The sequence below is a fragment of the Coffea arabica genome, chromosome 6e (assembly GCF_036785885.1).
Source record: "Coffea arabica cultivar ET-39 chromosome 6e, Coffea Arabica ET-39 HiFi, whole genome shotgun sequence".
Taxonomy (NCBI): domain Eukaryota; kingdom Viridiplantae; phylum Streptophyta; class Magnoliopsida; order Gentianales; family Rubiaceae; genus Coffea; species Coffea arabica.
The window spans coordinates 2,402,903-2,422,533 of record NC_092321.1 but is presented as its reverse complement, the minus strand read 5'-3'; the positions used below and the strand labels follow the sequence as shown (position 1 = coordinate 2,422,533).

General features: G+C 38.2%; 4 protein-coding genes across 6 annotated transcripts; 2 read left to right on the top strand and 2 right to left on the bottom strand.

Moving 5' to 3' along the window:
- Positions 1–589: 589 nt before the first annotated feature.
- Positions 590–5,212, bottom strand: LOC113694891 (serine/arginine-rich splicing factor RS2Z33). Of its 3 annotated transcripts, none has more exons than XM_027213792.2 (7): positions 5,054–5,212; positions 3,961–4,076; positions 2,953–2,992; positions 2,732–2,827; positions 2,310–2,506; positions 1,673–1,768; positions 590–1,212 (listed from the first exon to the last, which is right to left on the bottom strand). In XM_027213792.2, exons 2-7 carry the CDS (start codon positions 4,068–4,070, stop codon positions 840–842), a joined length of 912 nt encoding a protein of 303 aa, XP_027069593.2. In that variant the 5' UTR covers positions 4,071–4,076; positions 5,054–5,212; the 3' UTR covers positions 590–839. The 3 variants fall into 3 exon arrangements, with proteins under 3 accessions (XP_027069593.2, XP_071910434.1, XP_071910433.1); XM_072054333.1 differs by having other exon boundaries at positions 1,673–1,756; positions 3,961–4,081; positions 5,054–5,190; XM_072054332.1 differs by having other exon boundaries at positions 3,961–4,081; positions 5,054–5,189.
- Positions 5,213–6,180: 968 nt separating this feature from the next.
- LOC140009267 (ABC transporter G family member 20-like) lies at positions 6,181–9,066 on the bottom strand. Its single transcript, XM_072054331.1, has one exon. It carries the CDS (start codon positions 8,931–8,933, stop codon positions 6,507–6,509), a length of 2,427 nt encoding a protein of 808 aa, XP_071910432.1. The 5' UTR covers positions 8,934–9,066; the 3' UTR covers positions 6,181–6,506.
- Positions 9,067–13,369: 4,303 nt separating this feature from the next.
- On the top strand, positions 13,370–13,837 carry LOC140009605 (uncharacterized). Its single transcript, XM_072055687.1, has one exon. The coding sequence runs from the start codon at positions 13,370–13,372 to the stop codon at positions 13,835–13,837; it is 468 nt and encodes a 155-aa protein (XP_071911788.1).
- A 2,051-nt stretch (positions 13,838–15,888) lies between these two features.
- Positions 15,889–19,378, top strand: LOC113697079 (ASI1-immunoprecipitated protein 1-like). Its single transcript, XM_027216531.2, has 3 exons — positions 15,889–16,046; positions 18,405–18,858; positions 19,019–19,378. Exons 2-3 carry the CDS (start codon positions 18,418–18,420, stop codon positions 19,169–19,171), a joined length of 594 nt encoding a protein of 197 aa, XP_027072332.1. The 5' UTR covers positions 15,889–16,046; positions 18,405–18,417; the 3' UTR covers positions 19,172–19,378.
- The last annotated feature ends 253 nt before the right edge of the window (positions 19,379–19,631 follow it).

Sequence of the window (19,631 nt, the reverse complement as noted above, 5' to 3'; positions counted from 1 at the left end):
TAAGGGTTCAAACTTACCTTCCATCCTCTATATGAAATTTGTTCTAAATTCATACGGATGCGTGGTACATCCATCTAATCTGATGATAATTCAGCCCTCGTTAGACTAGACTATATATGCCGTTATATCAAAAAAAAAAAAATAGTACTAGTCCCTTTCCTTGCATATTTAATCCAAATGACATGAATGTACCTTTACTTTTTCTTTCCTTTACTTTCCACCAGGAGCGCATCTTTCCTTTTCCGTCATTCCAAACGGTGCCCGAATCTAAGCCCAGTTTGTAAAACCCGTACTGGCACATTTAGATTGGTCATTTCACCAGCTTCGAGTTCGACCGCTTCTCCAGTTTCCTTTGACACAGATTCAATCGACGAAGATGATACGAGTTTCCAGAGAACCAGCTTCCCATTTTTTTCCTGTCCTGAACTTCAGAATCGAAATGATTCACGCTGCAGGTCCACGCCACTATTGTTTTTACACAGGTAGTTTGCATAGTCCACCGATTGCAATATTCGTACAGGATCTTCCCGGAAACAACAAATATCTGCTCGCGAGGAATCTGAGGATATCATGCTAACAGAAAGCGAGATAAAACATAAGACCTGCTGCATACCACTGTAAGAGAACAAGGCAGCCCATTTCTAGCAAGTTATTACACTCCACCACTAATACACAACAGTAACATATAATCAAATCCTGCTCCTCAAGCCAAAACCTATGCAATCTACTGTAACATTATGATGCAATATCATAAAAATTCTCAAAACTAGAAAAAAGGCCACAGATCAACCCCACTTGATGCATATTCTTGACCTGAAAACACTCGGTAAGCCAAGTTTTCATGGTGACTCGCTGCCTCTTGGACTGTTTTGTTCATCATTATCACCAACAGGGCTCCTCTCATCCCTCAGGCTAGGGCTGCGGCTGTGACCATTTGCTTCAACAGGGCTATTATCATACCTCCTATCATAGCCCACAGGGCTTTTGCTCCTTTCAATAGGGCTTTGACTGTTCTCATCTTGCTTGTTCACCAATCTCTCTTTCTCAATAAGAGGACTCTCTCTAGCCCTCATATCGGCTTCATCAGGTGTTAAGCTACGCTTCCTTGATCTGGAAGGAGCCTTCTTAAGATCAGGGCTACTGTATGGAGATCTAGATCTCCGATCCTCACGCTCAAGAACTCGCCCTCTAACTGGAGGTGATCTTGACCGGCTGGCAATATATACAAAGATTCAATTAGAAACTAATACTTCAGAATGCTAGCAATGTTTGTAACATGCAGAATTAGAAGACAAACAAGCAAGCAATTCAAGGAGGGTGGAAGTCTCAAGGATTTATGAATCAGAAATCACATAAGAGCTGGTCACAAGATGGTTGGTGCTTAAAAGTGGTTAAGCTCGCCTCTCTCGCCTTTCCTGAGCATAGGCCTAAATCAGACAGTGAGCCTAGTGAAAGGTTGATGGAGCACCCAAAGCTTACTAATTTTAATCTTACTGCAATGTATCTGATTCACAAAACTAGTTACAAAATAGTCAGATAAAGCTATTCTATATAACACAGTAGAGTTGACCATGAGTCGAGTCTAAAGTGAGGTACTTGCAACCGAGCTCGTGCTAAAATGTTGACATTTGAATCACATTAACAACATGCTAAGATTAAGCTCATGGCTAACCTGTAGCTGCGACTGCGGCTATAGCTTGGACTGCGACCTTTGCCACGGCGAGGAGTTCGTGATCTCACTGGTGATCTTGAATAACTACGACCACGTCTAAAGCAACATTATTGCATGAGCAACTAGATGAAAAGCAATATAACGACACCAGAAAATTATTGAGAAAATTGGATAGGAGAAAGTCCAAAGAGTGTACACAAGAACACACTATATTGCGGTGATCACAGGGATACTCTCAACACGAAGATACACATGCATGTACTGATATTGCACAAATATTAGGGATTTTAACCCTATGATGCAATAAAACAATAACAATAAGCTCATCTTTTACTTCTTTCCTCTTATAAATGCTACAAGCCAATCAACTTCAACAAAGACAATAAACAAGACTAACAATCTTAATAAATGTCTTCTGATGGCTCTTTATCTAAAACATGCAAAGGACTATGCTAAGCTTGCAGGCACTTGGAAAAAACACCAAATATCTAAAATAGGGAGTGTTTCAAATTCTTCTAGCAAAAAGGAGTTCTGCTTGATCATTGTGAGCAAAACCCAATAAAATCAAAAAACAACTGCTACAAAATAAGACGAGACATATAACTTTTAACGGACATAGCTGTTCAAATACAAGTACCTCAGCTTCTTAGGACTATTCTTGCAGTTTCTTTCTATATGACCTCTTTCCCCACAGCGATAACACTTGTTCTTCCAGTCGCCAGCTTTGCAATCTCTGGCCCAGTGACCATCAAGACCACAATTGAAGCAGCGTCCAGACCCAGGAGGAGGACCTCTGCCAAGATATTCACGAACACCACCAGGACCACGCGGCACCTATTCCCAAGTTGAGCATAACCAGGAAAAGTTTGGTTAGGTTTGTCACACCAGTTTATCATCTAAATAACTGAAAAAACTTCAGAAAGGCCTCCTGGAACTGTATGGCAGGAATTCAATCTAGCAATTGGAGATAATTTGTAGGTATATGACATGGAACCATATCTCTCTAATCTTAATAAAGAAAGGCCCCAAAAAGGTATTTCTTCTTCAGCGACTACTTACTCCTTTTGCAAGTTCGACTATGATACGCCGCCCATCAACTTCTCGACCGTTTAAACTATATATTGCATCATCAGCATCCCTTGGATCACTAAAATCCTATGCAACAAAAATGATGAAACAAAAATGAAGAGATTTGTGCAATTGGAGAACTTGAGCTTTAAGCAGAAAAGCAAATATCTTCATATGTATATAAGTAACAACAAAAAATGGAAGAAGCATACCACAAAAGCAAAGTCTTGCTTCATATCCACGTCTCGTACTCTGCGGAAATTGTTGCCAGAAACAGTAAGGCCATCATTACTTACTTAAGTACTGGAAGTGCATGAAACTTGTCCTTCAAGACGAACTAAACACCATTTTGAGATTGTTGCCAATGCCATAAAAATACGCAAAGACACAACAGAAAGAATCTCCAAAGTCTCCTAACACTCGGCAAGAATTTCCACCAAGGCCACCCACTCACCATTTGACCTTCAGGCCAGGCAAAAGTCGAGTAACCTTCAACAAGATCATTCAAGTTAATCTCAAACGCACCTGGGGATGCAAGGTTCCTTCATAGATAATATGATGTATGAGATACCAAGCAACACAGATGCTTGGGAAGTAACCGAATCTCCCATATGCAAATGGAGGACTTAATCCCACAAGCTAGATTAACTAACCACTGGTCTTATCACATTTGTGCATTTCCGGAAAATTTAAAGGTAAAAATGTCTAAGTGAACAGGTTTTGAAAATCTGAAAAGAAAAAGAAAAAGAAGAAAAAAAGAAGAGGAACTTAATTCGACCATCAACTAAAAATTTCACTGCAAAGGTCCCAGCCTCAGGGTAATCTGTGTCCAGGATGTGAAATTCTTTACGAAACCCCAAGATTTCGATCTTCAGGTTTCAACTCCGCATCTATTGAAGTTCAGAGTTTTCAACAACAATTGAACTTCAAACTTTAACAGGAAAAGCACGGAATTCGAGTTTCTGTTATCTATTATTATTAACTTTTCAATATTAAATTTCAATGGAAAGTTAATATTGTTGGTGGCATTTGTGGTTATCGTCCAAGTACACTGATAAAACATTGAGCTTGCTAGACAGACAGATATAATCCTACATAACAGCCAAGTATGCAATCACTTACTCAGAAGCATCATTTGGCACAACAATTAGCAAGAAGCAACACCTTTAACCGTAGGAAGGCAAGTTAAACTACACATGAAAATACATATACATATATACCTCCCATATCTGCTGAAGAGATGCTCCAAGTCTCGAGAACGAGTCCTTGAAGACAGGTGACCGACATAGAGACGAGTGGTATTCCCATATCGATCATCGTAACGAGGCATTTTCAACTGCACTTTCAGGGGAAAAAATGAAATTATTTGGTAACTTCAAAAGAAAAGGAATAAGTAACTAGAAAACTAATACCATGACAGTCAGCTCACAACCAAGACTAGTGAGCGAATACCACGCAACAGTTATAAGCTAAGCAGTGCCAAAAGTCTGGTTTAGTACCTCAGTAGTTCGTATTGGGGATACCACAATGCTTATTACATCCCAATATTATCTTTGGCAGATATAATGATGGTAGAAATCAAAAAGAGATGGAACCAAAGCAATAATAAGAAGAGACAAGTGCAACGAAGATATTTATCACCAGGGAAAACATCCAATTCTGTTCTGAGTACTGGTAATTCACTAATCATAGCTATAAAACCAACCAAAAAAGAACATGGAAGGCCAGTCCTCAACCAATTTCGTCCCCCATTCTACCTGATGGACAAGGCCACCAAAATATGCATAAACCCCTTAAATTTGCTAGTCAGCGGAGTTATTACTCGAGCATATTTCATTTCTAGCTACCCAAATTCATAGCTTTAATTTCAATTCCAGAATCAGAAGATGTAAAACAAAACCAAGAAAGATGCCAGATTCGATTGAGTATAAAAATTTAAGGCAAATACTGTACTGATTCATTCACATCAAAGAGACTCAAACTTCAATTGTCAACGTAAAGAAGAGAGTTAATAATCCTATAAGCGGCACAGAAATCTTTAGGAGCTACTGCTTAACGAGATTCCAATCCCAAACCTAATAGATTTACCCTATTTAGTGCGTTTGCGTGTTCAACAAGATCTGACAACAACCCATACTCGCATAATTATAACTGTGACAGCCATAGTTCAGCAAATAATCAAAGAAATTGCACAAAGAATCAGAAAATTGGAGAACACGCATGAATTACACTATGCCACGAGTCCACATGAAAATTCCCGACGAAAATTTTATACAATTATGCAGGTAAATAACAGAATCAAGAGAAGATTACCTAACAGTAAAAATCGCCCAACTGCTATTTCCGGAGTCAGCCCTAGCAAGTCTTGCGTACGAACAGAGTGAAAATTCATCAACACCATCGGTATGTTTATATTAGACGGAACCGACGAATATGAGCGGTGTGGATGCCGTCTCGTGGATCCAAGAGTCAGTAGAGAACAAACAATTTGGGCCAGGCTTAGTTTGAGCGCTCATGAAGTTTAGGGAGCCCATATCTGCTCTTTTAAGTTGCAAGATATTTTGAGATGCAGTCAAACTCAGGTGGCCTTACATGAAGGCCCTTAACTTTGGTTAGTCACAGAATTGTCCCTTCATCGTCAAGAACTAATGATTTTTGTCAAAAATATATATATATAATGATGATGTACATGATATTGAACAAAATACTAAAAAACAAAACAACATAACAATTTGCATAAAAAATTTTTGCTTGCATTATAAATATATTTTTAATACACCTTTTTTATCTTTTCAACAAGCATTTTTTTAAAATACATCATATCACAAAAATGTTATAATAATTATTTCAAATAATATTTCCAATAGACTCCTATCCAAGTACGCTCGTTTGCTGACCAAAAAGAAAGGAAAACTGAAGAAACTATTTGGTAAGAGTAGTCATATGGCTAAGGGAAAATGATGGATTAGGTGATTCGAAAAAAAAAATGTAAGTAAAAGATTCCGAATTCGAGTTTTCATATGAAATGAAAAAAAAGTTGTCATAGGGCTAGTTCTGTAAAACTCCGAACTTTCTAGTTTCCCGTGCTAAAACCAAATTAGTTCTTCCAAAAAAAACTGTTTTTTTCGTGGAGAAATAATTATTTCTTCTTGGCTAATCCACTTGGAAAATATTTATAAGAAACTCACAAGGGGATCCTAAGGGTTAAAGGTAATGTCGCTAGACCAAAAAAAAAAAAAAAAATCATCATTATGTGAAATTAGAGTGTAAGTTCTATATATCTCGCGCCTTCTTGATTTTGATAAAGAAAAATATATATATTGTTCTGACGTTTCATTAGTTGTATGTTTATAGAAATTCCAACCACACTTAGTTTATAAAAATAATTATGTCGTGTGGAACCTTAAATTTCCTTCCAAAGTGGATGGGACTATAAGAGCGGCAGCAAGTTCAACACTTTATTTAACCTTTGTGGCTTATTCACGAAATAATCTACAAGTACCATCTGGTGGCGGCTAGGCACAACGATCAAAACATCGTATGAGCGGTTCACCCACTCAAGCGATGGGTGGATTTACACGTAATGACAAAAGAACTGGTGCAGATTTAAGATTCCGACGCCACAATCAACTACTACGTACCAAACAACCATCTGAGGGAAAGGGAAATAAAAAGATTGAAAAAAATTAGACAAAACCAACACTAAGCCCAGAAAAAAAAAGCATGCATGCAGCCGCCAATTATTGTGGACGGACGGTTACTTTCTTCACCTCCTTTTGTTTTTGCTTCCAATTAACAAGGCAAAGTAAAAAAGGACTCTGAAGAAAAATCCCCATGCAATCGTGACCCAAAAGCTAGGCCATTTGCCGAGATCAGTGACCCCAGTCTGGTGCAGTATATCTGAGGCTGTTGTCAAGCATGTCGAGCGCGTAATGTTCACGTGCAATGTATCGCTCATGGACTTCAACAGCTTCAGCTTCATTGAATCAGGGACATCCCTCAGGGGTGAGGCATCGAACACCTGAACCCCCCTCACAAAACATTTGGTCGGGTCACTGAACTCATTTTGTAGCACGCCCTGGTAGGGATACTTCACCAGAGAAGCATAGTGGAACCATATCCAGTAAGGTGGAATCCGATCCCGGCTGATAAAGAACCCGCTGAACAGAAGAAAATAGGCTAGAATTGCGACGACCACGGTGTATCCCACCATGACGTTGTATATCACTCCGGAGAGGAACGTGACAAATGAACTTGCGGCCCAGAATGCCGCCACGGTGAAAAGGAAAAAGAGCAGGAACCCTGATATTCCGCCTGCTAATCCAACAGCCCAGAAGGTTATTGCGGCAAAGGCGATGGAGAGGATTAATATGGACGGGATGGATAGGATAGAGTGGGAAAGGACGTAAGATGAGCGGCGGTAAGCATTGTAAGCCGTCTCTCGCATGAAGATGTAGCGCTGCTGAAGAAAGACTGGAATGGCTTCCGCGCACGTGTAAAATGTTGTGGACATGGCAAAGGCAAAGAAGCCTAATCTCTCTTGGATGCCTCTAGGGGAACTATCTAGCTTGCGGAAGATAGTGGCTAGAATGAATCCCGTCACGATAACAGCACCCAACCGAACTCCGAAGAGCTCCGGAGCTCTTATAGAGTTTAAGATTGATCTTTTGGCAATAACTATCATCTCACTCCAAAACGGATTCGCAAACCGGGGTACTGATGCCAGACTAGCGTCGTTGCTTGTTGCTCCGGAGACTAATTTCCCCTTGGAAATGCTTGAACTAATGGCATCTATGAGTGATGGGGTGGCTGTTCCATTCCCCATATAGGTGTTACTAGGATTCCTGTTCTCCCTGAGTTGCCATGACTTGTTGAAATCAACCAAAGTTTTAGTCCCCCCGGAGGTACCTTCACGCTCGCGAACCAGATCAAGGACAAACTCGGTCCTGTCTTCGTTTGGTGGAATAGGGTGACCGAATTCAGCAAAGAATTGCGGAAGACTAGCTGGAGCGCCGCTAAACACCGTCTGGCCACGTGAAAGGAAAATCAAACGGTCCAGAACGTTGAGAATTCTATAGCTGGGTTGGTGAATTGACATGATCACAATGCTTCCGCTCCTGGCAATCCTTTGCAAGACCTTCACCACCATATAGGCACTGGTAGAGTCAAGCCCCGAGGTGGGCTCGTCAAGAAACAACAGCACAGGGTCATGAATTATGTCAATCCCGATGGAAACGCGGCGTCGTTCTCCACCCGAAACTCCTCTGTGGCCTTCATCTCCAATAACAGTCTTGGCCGCGCTTCTGAGGCCTAGTTGTTCGATCAGTGCTTGAACTCTTGCCATCTTCCTAGACTTGGATAAAGACCGTGGAAGCCGGAACTCAGCCGAGAACATGAGGGTCTCTTCCACGGTTAACATGGGAAACAAGAGGTCATCTTGCATGACATATGCCGACATGATCTTGAGAAGCCTGGACTCCAGAACTTCGCCGTTTAAGGTGATTGTCCCTTTGAGACTCTCTCGTGCTATGCGATCTGCCAGAGCATCAATCAAAGTTGATTTTCCAGATCCACTGGCTCCGAGTACAGCCAAAATCTCACCTTCCCTGGCCTCGCCGGATATGTTATTCAACAGGATCTTCATGTTAGTTTGACTGTCGACCCCGACGTCCGCTGGCACATCTGGTGAGGAAGTCCTCCTCCTGAGGAATCCGGGCAGGAGCATTTCGCGGCGGACTTTCACGCTGTAACTGAGGTCGCGAAAGGAAAGAACAAAAGGAAATGGAGTAGTGGTAGTGTTGGGAGAGGGATCTTGATCAAGTTCAAAAACATGGGCGTGGTCAGAAGAAGTGCTTCCCTGATCACTGGTAGAATGTTCTACTCGCCGCAGTAGCTCGCCGAGCGTAGGCGATACATGATGCCTGGGTCTTCGGCTGTATTCTCGGAGCTCCATCGCCTGTCTCGGGCCCAAAAATGGAAGGTCACTGGCAGTGGACACGTTATCACCCCCGGAAGAAGACATGATCGTTGGGATCGACTTCGGTTCGGTTATGTATATAGGCACTTGTGGCACTGAATTCAAAATTCTCTGCGAGCTGGAAAGGCCAGCAGTGGGGAAATCCTTTTGGAAAATTTCCAAAAGTTTGGTTTGATCAATCAATTCACGTTGTATCAAATCAAAGGAATAAAGCATGCACGTTGGCTAGATTTGGGTGGCTTCATTCTCTGTGAAGCTAGCAATGTTTTTGTGTGTGTGAAATTTTGGTTTGTACAATGATAAGAATAATTAAGGGGGTACGGTTTCGTGTGGTTATAAGTTTTGACAGTTTAAAGTATGGTCAGTAGGTAAGAAGTTGCACTGCCTTCCACTGGTTCTATCTACGCAGTGTGACAGCCAAGTCTGCTTGCATTTTCCATGTTAATTGTGAGACAAGAAGAACCTTACGTCATGGTTTAATTTTTGCTACGTTACAATTCTACAGTGAGGCTAACACGAGATGGCTTAATTCGTGAGAATGAATCACACTTTTCCAAACAAGATCATTCAACCAGCATTCTTAGTATTATGGCCTGAAGAGAAGAGAACTCGAACCTCCACGCTATTTAGCATGAGATTTTGAGTCTCGCGCGTCTACCATTTCACCACCAAGGCATGAATCGTATTCATGATAATGATATCTAATCTAATGTGACTTATGTAATATATGACAAAGGTGGGATATTTTTATTAATGAGTCATGTCATATAGGCCAAGCTGAACATCCAATTATTTCGATTTGAATTATCCGAAAAATTCCTTAAATATATATATATATAAAAAAGATGGATTATTAAACCTATTTCTCAATTTTAATTTTGTCCTTGATATAATGTTGCGTTCATGAGCGATCTATAAAAATATTTATAAGTGGCCTATAATAGGGTACAGGTAGGATGCCATAATCTATGAGGGTTTCTTGTGAGCAAAAGACTTCGTCATCTTGTTTTGAAGCAAGGCATACCTTCATTCCCAATGATGTTAGTGATGTACCACCGCACATGATATTTTTACACCATGACTGAACCCAACATTTCACAAATAACGCCAATTACATGCACATTTGGTCATACAACCGGACGTGCTTAATTTTATCTCATTTAAAAAGTCACAATTTTGTGCTGCTTCTTGTTACGATTGTCCATGCATGGCTATACATACATTCTGTCGGATACGTTTGCAATTAGGTGAAGTGCAGGGGATTAGTCGGGTACCGTAAGGATTGACTCAGACACCCTGTGTCGACAAAAAAAAAAAAAAAAAGTGGAGACCATTCCTTATTTCTATAATTTTTTTTTTTTAAAAAAAAAGAGAAGGAATTAAAGTGGAGATCACTGTATCAAAATTCACTAATTGTAGTAGTAGTAATTGCACTTATACAGAGTGAAAGAGATATAGATATCATCATTAAACCATTAATTAATCTAATCTTTCCCTTGGTAGATACGTTACAACTTACTACGTCTTTAAACAAAACGTATACTATATGATCTTTTTTTGGTTGCCTAATGAGGGCTGCACCAGTCGCAGTCAACCATTTTCTCGGTTCAAATTTGTCTTCTTTTTAGTGAAGCGGTATTCTTTTACAAATTAATTGTATGGATATGGATAGATACGTAAGTCAGTATATATTATTGTTCTTTTCTTTCTCGGATCTTTTTTTTTTTTTTGTTTGGTCAAAATGCGCTTTGACTGAAAATCACTACGGATTGTACGTTGTTGCTCTTTTGGAAAGTGATGTGGTTAACCACAATTCCTAATCCCTCCTGCGCACGCCTTCATTTCTTCACGACATCGAAATATTGAAAGTTGAAACGTTTCCAGGCCCCATGTTTCAATTATTTCAATGGATGGAATGTGCTCAGTAGTTGTTGTTCAGCTACAAATTAATGAAAATTTACTTCCCGTATCTTTCTTAATGAACTGAGTCTTAATCCTTCATTCAACTGCTTGCTTAAGAACTTGTATCAAGATGGACGCAGAGAGCACATGGGATCCTCAATGCCACTTCTATATTTATGCCAAGTGTTCTGTTTATTTAATTTGTCGTGTGTTGTTTATTTAAGTTTCTTCTACCATCACGTAATGAGTGAGATTGACACTGAATTTGACACCGAGAAGTAAATAATAAATTAAATTTCAGAAGCTAGTAGCTTTTTTTTTCTGCCCGGAAGAACAAAAATCTTTAATCGTTCGTTGTTTATTCATTTATATATTTCGGTGTCAAAATGGCTAGTATATCATTGGATGAAACGACCAGAACGTATGGAAACGAAATGCTGCCTGATTTCTTCGTTATCATTATAAATTAACTATAGAACTTTGAGGATTTTCAACAATCAAAAGAAGCAATTTATTGTTTCAAAAAAAAAAAAAGCATGTAAATAGAGAGAATATTTTCACTTCTCAATCTAATAACAATGCAATTTGACAATAAAAACACACACGTACGTACTTATATCTCACCTAAAATTTCTCTGGTAGAGTTTATAGATTTTGACACAAGGTATTAATGGCACTCCATAGTCAAAATGTCATTGTCCTGACAAGGAAAAAAAGAAAAGAAAGAGAGCTTTCGCATCTGCTTCAATTTCTTCTTACATTTGTCATACGAACACGACAAGTTTTTGACTCTTTTAATCGACTTGATTGAGATTAACTGTGGGAAAAGACAATATAACAGCACTAATTAAATTGACATCCATTCCCATTACAAATTTCTCCGCTTCAAGTGGATAATAATTAATTTGTACGCAGCCGTTAAACATGAAAGCCCAAAGAAGCCTCGGCTCCCCTTGCGGACTTTCTCATTGTTTGGTTATTGAGATATTGGGCCGGGACTGGTTTATGTACTTTGTTAATCCTAACGTAGATTGTCCCGTATACCTAAACGGGCTCCAGATCTGTTCGCCAAATTATCTGCTGTTTCACGGCCGTCTTGTTATCATTTTTGCGTATGACACTAAAAATAACCAAAATAAAATGTTTTGCATAGATCACATATCACACATCTTTAAACTCACTTAGACTAACGTTTAATCAGTTTTCACTCATTAAACATGCATAAATATTTTAGATTCCCAATCAACTAAGAGTCTAAGGTGGTGTTTGGATTACAATTTTCTGGAGTTTTTGCAGAAAATATACTATAGCGATTTAATATATATAAAGTAAAAAGGTGATTGAAAAATATGTTTACGAAAAACGTAGAATTTTTTTTGTGGAAAATTCCTTTCCAAACACGGCCTAAGTCTACGTAAAAAATTTTCCAATCCCGGTTCACTACTTGAAGGTGGAAAATCAATTTTTAAAAATCAGGCAATTAGTGGCGTGAACAGAAAATCTGGGAATTTTGCAGCTCAATTGCCAGTAGTTTAGCAAATACTCGATGCGAGGACGTCAGACTAACTCCAATTAAGGGCGTAATTTTGATTTTTAAACCAGTTCCGTACCCTTTTCAGTCTTCTTTAAGTTGAAGACATATTGAAAAAGCAAATTCCTCTCAAGATCTTTTTGTTCTTTTATCACTTGGAAAAAAAAAAAAGAATGATCCCACCAGGGAAATCAAGGATGGGTCTATCGAGATTTCCTTTTAAACTTTCTAATCGTATCAAATCAGAAGTTTTATAGGCCACTGGGCCTTTGGTCCCGGTGATCACTACCAAAACTATAAAGTCCTGGTGGTGTGGGAGGTCAAGAATTCAATCATTGTCTTCCACCAAAATTTGCCGCAATATGTGGTGGACTTAATTGGCTTTCTTCGATGGAGTCTCTACTCACATCAAGTCCCCTTCCTGCTCCCCCTATATTAGGCTATATTAGGTTATAGAAATTCTATCGACAAAAAAAAAAAATCAAAAGTTTTATAGATCAAAGATACATGCATTGGGAACAAACTGAACATTTTTGCTTTGCTTACCTCACATATATTAAATTATATGATTTTTTGTAACTTGTGATTATATCTTTGCATTGGGAACAACTTGTTTGGGTTGTGATTTTCTGCTCTGCAAATGTATTTTTTAATTACTTTTTTATCTCATATATATTAAATTATTACATTATATATTTTTTTTTACAAAAATATCCTAAAAATAGCAATTCAAACAGGACAAATCAGTGATATAGTTTATCGTTTCATCGGGATTTAATTAGGGCCCCAAATTATTGATTTCAAAGCTTGTGCAAATTTCTAATATGACCTGCACTCTTGGTTTAACGTGTTTAATTAAACAATCGTTTATGGTCGTCCTTGTAACACAAATAAAATTAGCTGTTCTTTTTTTTATTTTAGCAAAAAATAAAATTAGCCATTAACACTACTGCAAGTGTATCTACCATCGCAGCTTCTGTACAAATTTCACTACAAAGTAGACGTGCCCCATTTTCAGTCTTTCACCCAATTGGATCTACCACTAGTATAGGATACCACACCACGTGTAACGTTAAGTTAATAACCCATAACTTCTCTTCCAATTTAAGCTTCCACCTTCTCTTTATTAGTCTTTATTATACCTTCTTCCTAGAGCCCACGCTGAAAATTCCCCGTGCCAAAGACATCTAGGCTTAGTACTTAGCAGCTGCAGGAAATTATGACCACAGCTTGCATATCGGACTGCGTCGGCGACGCCAGATGTCCCATCCGGAGGACCAACAACTATGTCAGCCTCCAAAAATGGCCCGACTCCGAGGCAGAGTTTGTGAAGTCGACGGGGAACTTGGGCGGCAAAGGGCGGTTGCATAACAATTACCTGCATCGGTCTGGGGTGGTGGTGGACAGCGCGTCATGCAGGCAGTTGTACCTGAGGAGTGCCTACACGTTTTCAAGAGAAGAAGGCGTGCAAGAGAGGACCAAGAAATGTTTTGGGAGGGTTAAGGAGAAGGTGGCTATTGCAAGAACAGCAACCACAAGCAGGTTTCAGCCTCGTCGGAGGAAGACCAGGACCAGGTTTGTGATGGTGAGGAGAGTGAAAGACTTCTCCTGTGGTGCACTGCGTACTATTTTCCAGAGGTTGCTGTCCTGCACCGCTACTGTAGACGTTGTGGAGCACAAAATCTGATATTCTTCCAGCTACCTCTTCTTTGCGGTACTTCATCTGCAGATTGTGTCACTGCAGCTATTTGTTCTTCCCACTTTTTGTTTCATTTTATTTATTGGCGTTTTCTGATTCTGGAGCGGTGTTGAGACAAGAGGGTCGCAAATCCGGGTGTTGGAACGTCCCATCCATGATCGATGTGGGGCAAAAACGTGTACAAATTAATTAATATGTTGAATCTGCATTGTGGTACACTATCTTGTACTGTTTTTTTTTTTTGGGGTGTAAAATCGTTTACTGCTGAAATTTAACACTATCATGTAGTATTATTATTATTATTATTCACAAGTGACTGTAGAGTATGATCGTTGTCTCAATAATTGTGGGTTGGAATTTTCCATGTTTATCATTCTACAGCAGAATGAATGCAGGGCACCATAAAAGTTCCAGCATACTTATTTAACTTGTTCTGGCTTGAGGGTTGAGAATTGGGAGGTAGCTGGCACATCTGGAATTCTACAGGATATAAAAAGAAAGAGAGAGAGAGAGAGAGGGAAGGGAAAAGGTGCATCAGATCAGATGAGAGTAGTTATGGTTACCGCAATTAATGGTAAAAAGGAAGACATAATGATAATCCAACTGTGTTTGACCAAAAAGTTTTTTGACGGTATTGCATAATATATATGTATAGGATAGATATATATATATATATATGTATGTATATAATCAGCGGTTCAACTAATTAATCATCAAAGCTGCCTTTTGACAAACTTACTGGACACGAACAATAATAATATTCCGTAACTCCAGAACAATAATATGGTACATTTCATAGTATTAATTAGAGCAGTTGCCACCGGTCCACTAGATTAATAGCGATGGATAGGTATTAGGTCCTTCCATTCCTTCCTACCAGAACGATCCACTCCTATCTCGCTCGAATGCCTTGTGATCAACGGAAAACATGGTTGACAATCACGGTGTGCCATAAGCCGGCGTCATTACGAACGTTCTAGATCCTGTTAATGCCTAATTACCTATTCACCATGTTCACCCTACTTGTGTGATTTGGCGGATATATATATATATATATATATATATATATATATTTTTCATGTTTCTGTGATTTGAAAACCTATAATTTAACCTCTTGTGATTATAATCGAAGCGAGACACAGTTAGATTTTCATCATATCTAATGGTCAAATTTAAATAGCCAAACTTTTTAAATAAAATCATTAGAATATTACAAAATCACGCCTCAAACTATATTTTTAGAAAACTATGAGTTAAAAAATGAAATTTTAGGTGAAAAAGACTTTTTTGCTTGCCTCATCTTCAATGCTTAAGAGGTAAAATAAATATAAAATGTTTATTATAGCATTGAAGACAAAGCATATATATATTTATATTTCTAAAATTCATTTTCAACTCAAAATTATGTAAAAGTATAGTTTGCTCTCAAAATTTGTTTTGAATATTATGTTAACCTTAAATCGAAGGTCATTTTTTGTAATTAGCTATCATTTTATTGGAAAGTTTAACTATTCTAGTTTGCCTGTTAAATTTAACAAAAAATCTGAAGGTTTCACTTTGATTATAACTGCATGGGATTAAATTGTAGATTTCCGAATCATAGCAAAATAGGAAAATAAAAGTATACATACGCCAAACATAGCATAGAATATAATGCAATCTTATCAAACAAATATTTTCATTTCTAATGAATTTGATAAAAAAGAATGAAATAATTCTTATTAATAGAGTTTATATCTTTTTTTGAGTACATTGATCCTAGTTTAGTAAAGTACTGTTATGTTTTATTCTTTAAAATGATAGTCTTTACGACTTTGAGGTGAGTTTGGTCTAATGGTCCAGGATTCAAATCCCACCCTCCTTGCAAGAGAAAAAAAAAAAAAGAGATTATTGTCTTTACAACTATAAAATCATTAACTATAATAATATACAATTTAACAGGGTATTTGGTAAGTACAATAGAAGATTAAAAAAAAGGGGTACTCTAAAACGATCCAAAAAAAAAAAAAATCAGTACTAAGCCCACCTAACCGGAAACCCAGCAAAAAGCCTTTTTAACAACATTCTTTACACAACAAGCCCACTGCCCCAATCCCAATTCGCACCGCACTCGAACCCTGCGGCCACTTTCCGTCTCCTCGCTCCAACACAATCCTCCCCTCCGCTGTTCGTTTAAAGGCTTTTTGAGGAGAAATAGGTATGTGAAAATTAGCTTCTTTTTCTTGTTTTTGGTTTGTTTATTTCAAATTGATTTTGTCCAATTTTAGTCATCAATTCTTTTCGTGATGTTCTCGGGGGATCGTCATTTTGTTGTCATTAATGTTATTAAAGCATAAAGGTTTTTAAGATTGGGCTTTTTTTTTTGGAGTCACTGCTGATTATGGAGTCTCCGACTTGTACGGTGTCGTTCCCCCGAACGGCCAGCCAAGTTCCTGTGACAAACTCCGGCTCGGATCAGTCTTTGAACCATAGATAGGATTAGATTATTTTTGTGTAATCCAAAGTATTCCTTCTGATTTGATTGCAGTTCTAATGATTATATCTGTTACATTTATTCTATGTGTTTACAATGATTTTCAGCCAGTATTAGACTCAAATGAATAGTTGAGAGACTATCTTTGCTTCTAATGTTGGTTCGTTGGTCTTGCATTTCCTGAGTGGGTTAATACTTTAGATATCTTAAAATTAACCATTTACTGGTGGGAGCTGCCTTTTAAGGTGGTCGACTTGAAAACCTATAAAAATTGCAATGCCATGACTTGAACAATTAGTGTGAGCTTATGAGTTGCTGCTATTCTCTTGTTTGACATTACAAGGAGAAGCTTCTCGTGAATTTATGGTGTCTTTTATATCACAAAGTGCTAACAGGTGTTTCATTAAGAACAGCAGTGTAATAAAGCGAAGTCGAGTCAAGTTTGTGGCTTATGAGCTCAAGCTGAACTTTGAAGTATTCAGACAAATGAAGTTGAGCTCGAGCTGTTTTACTTGAACATTTACTGCTGAATGAGCTGGGAATTTGCTACTATATCGAATGTGAAGATTATGCTGTCCTAAATGTTCTTCTACTTTAGTTAATTAATGAGTATACACCGTTTATGTGTCTTTGTGTGTGTGTGTATTCTTTCTACAAGTCAAAATGCTAATTTCTTACTGTATTCAAGTTAGGCATGGACTCTGTTGATAGATTTAAGACGATTGTTAAGATAAGAAGCAAAAGTCTACATTCATGTCCAGTTAGTTTCAAGTACGTATAGTCAGGTTTTTGTATTTTTTGTGGAACTTGACAAGGAGTGAATGATGCTTGACATAATTAGAGTCTTGTAATAAATACAATTCTATTGCTAGATTAGAACTGACTGCAAAGCATTCAATAGAATAATTTTCTGCTGGAGACTTTGCTTGTGCACTTTTTTGCTTTCTGCATGTTTCCTGGTGTTTAGCTGATATTTTTTGAAATGATTGAAAAGGAACACCCTCCCGCGACCCTCCCAACAAAAAAAAGGAAGTAGTCAGGTTCTGGATTGTAAGGTTCAATGCTTGTTAATATAATCAATGTGGAGATGATTTCAGCTGCACAGGAACTCAAAAGAAATGTTGATTCGATCATACCCTGTGGTATTCAGAAATGAATTCTCCTTCACTTGGGAACTAATGCTTGACTAGGCAAATTATCCTCTTTTCTTTCCTTTTTCTTTTGAAGCTACATAGCTACCTGCCTAATACAGATTTTTAATATTAGAATTTACAGGAAATGTACTTCTGTTCTTTTCCTTTTGACTTTCTGTGAATAGAAATTTATACCAAGCTTAAAGCATAAGTTATTCTTTTTTGCTTTTTGCTGAATAAGATTTTTCCAGATAATGTCAGAAGGAGATTCATATATATTGTTTCAACCTGCTTCTTAATCAGCAAGAACTAGTGTCAATTTTTTATGGTTTTATTGGAGACATTACTTCTGTTGGCAAATGACAAAATTGCTTTGATAATAGAAGACTAAGCTGGTTGAAGGGGTTTGGCTTAGTTAACATGCCAAAGGTTAAGTGAAGCCCATGATAACATCCATCATTTGATGACAATAGTTTTGGCTGTTCAGATTGCTGCTTGTCAATGAGCATTTATGACATTGATAACTTTATTGGTTCTTATGCAATATTGTTTCTTATTACTATTTTCATATTTCAATTTGCTGGAAGAAAAATTACATAGGTAACCACTTTTGTGGAAGAGTATTAACTTTTAATGTTTCAAGGGAACCCACCATAGCGGAACAACTCTTAAAAAAAAAGATTGTGACTGTTGTGGATGTAAATAATCAAACCTTTTTCTAGTTAGCTTCATGGAATGAAAAGTTATTGGCTGTTGATGTTGTTATTCTAGTTTAGCTGCAGGGGCTGATGTTACTGCAAGATAATAATATTAAATTAGATCAATAGATAATAGATGATGCCATGTGCATTTGGTGTGTGGATGATGGCTTTTGTTTTTTCCTGTTGTCCAGATTCCACTATTATATGCCTTAAGCACAGTCTGACTTGTTTTTACACTGTTTTAATAGGAGAAGATTACTGATGGCAGCTTCAGCTGAAGAATATGCGGCATTTGAAGAAAGGGTGAGAAGAACAGTCTATATGGATAATCTGTCACCTCAGGTGACAGAGAATGTTCTGAAAGCCGCTTTGGATCAATTTGTCAATGTCGTAAATGTCCAATTCATTCCCAACTATATCAATCCAAGCCTCCCACGAGCTGCTTTGGTGGAGATGGAAACTCCGAATCAGGCCTCTGCGATCATTACTGAGATGGCTGATTCGCCCTTTATGGTTCTTGGGATGCCAAGACCTGTCAGAGCATGCGCTGCAGAAGTAGAAATGTTTGACAGTCGTCCAAAGAAACCTGGCAGGAAGATCACTTACAAGTGGCTGGACCCCGAAGATCCTGATTTTGAGGTTGCCAGGAAGATGGAGGTTTTGACCGGAAAGCATGCTGCTGAAACCGAATTCCTGCTCAATGTAAGATTCTTATGTTATTGCTTTTTTGATAAATGTTCTTATCCTTGTACTACATTGAGCTGACACGTATTACAGTTCAATTTTAAGCCCACTTTGTTCCATTAGTCCAATTCAATAATACTTTTTTTTTTTTCTCTTTTTTGGCATTTCCTTGAAGCAGCATCAACTGAAGGAGGAGGAAAACCTTGCAAACCAGCAGCTGGAGACCTTGAAAGCGCACTATAAGAAATACGAGTTGATAGATGGTGTCCTGTCTGACAATACTGCCAAGAAATTAGCAGATCGATACAGGACACGTCTCTCAGATGCTTGAAAGAGTTCCTCTTCAATTTGATTTAGCATGTGAACATTTGTGGTAGCTGTATATGCTGTTTGCGCTTCGTTTTGTATATAAGTTTTGTCGCTGGAGGTGATTTGGCATTCACTGCAATCTTAAAAGAGCTTAGATTAGTTGCAGGCTTCTGCTTATTGTTGAAGGATCTGCTTTTCCTTGCTATATTTGGTAAATTTTTTCTTGTTACGAGATTTGGTAGATTGGAGCAGAAGAAGATTGTGGTTCGTAACTGCTGTTATAAACCTATTTTTCAAAATGGTCGAATCTCAAACGGTATTATCACCCCAGGACGCAACTAAACTACCCATAGCAAATTAAACCCCCCGTGACATTCCCTTCTCCTTGATGGAAGTTTACAAGAGGATTGAAAGATCAAAAACAGTTGAGTAAAAGGCAGTGCATGGACAACTCCTCGGGACCCGTTATGATTAATTTCTGA

Coding starts and splice junctions, on each gene's coding strand:
- LOC113694891 (XM_072054332.1), bottom strand. CDS start 5,141: ATGGTGTTGATGAATTTTCACTCTGTTCGTACGCAAGACTTGCTAGGG. Junction 2,993..3,960: donor CTCTTCAGCAGATATGGGAG/GTATATATGTAT, acceptor CAATTTCCGCAG/AGTACGAGACGTGGATATGA. Junction 2,507..2,731: donor TAGTCGAACTTGCAAAAGGA/GTAAGTAGTCGC, acceptor ACTTGGGAATAG/GTGCCGCGTGGTCCTGGTGG.
- LOC140009267 (XM_072054331.1), bottom strand. CDS start 8,933: ATGCTTTATTCCTTTGATTTGATACAACGTGAATTGATTGATCAAACC.
- LOC113697079 (XM_027216531.2), top strand. CDS start 18,418: ATGGCAGCTTCAGCTGAAGAATATGCGGCATTTGAAGAAAGGGTGAGA. Junction 18,859..19,018: donor AAACCGAATTCCTGCTCAAT/GTAAGATTCTTA, acceptor TCCTTGAAGCAG/CATCAACTGAAGGAGGAGGA.
- LOC140009605 (XM_072055687.1), top strand. CDS start 13,370: ATGACCACAGCTTGCATATCGGACTGCGTCGGCGACGCCAGATGTCCC.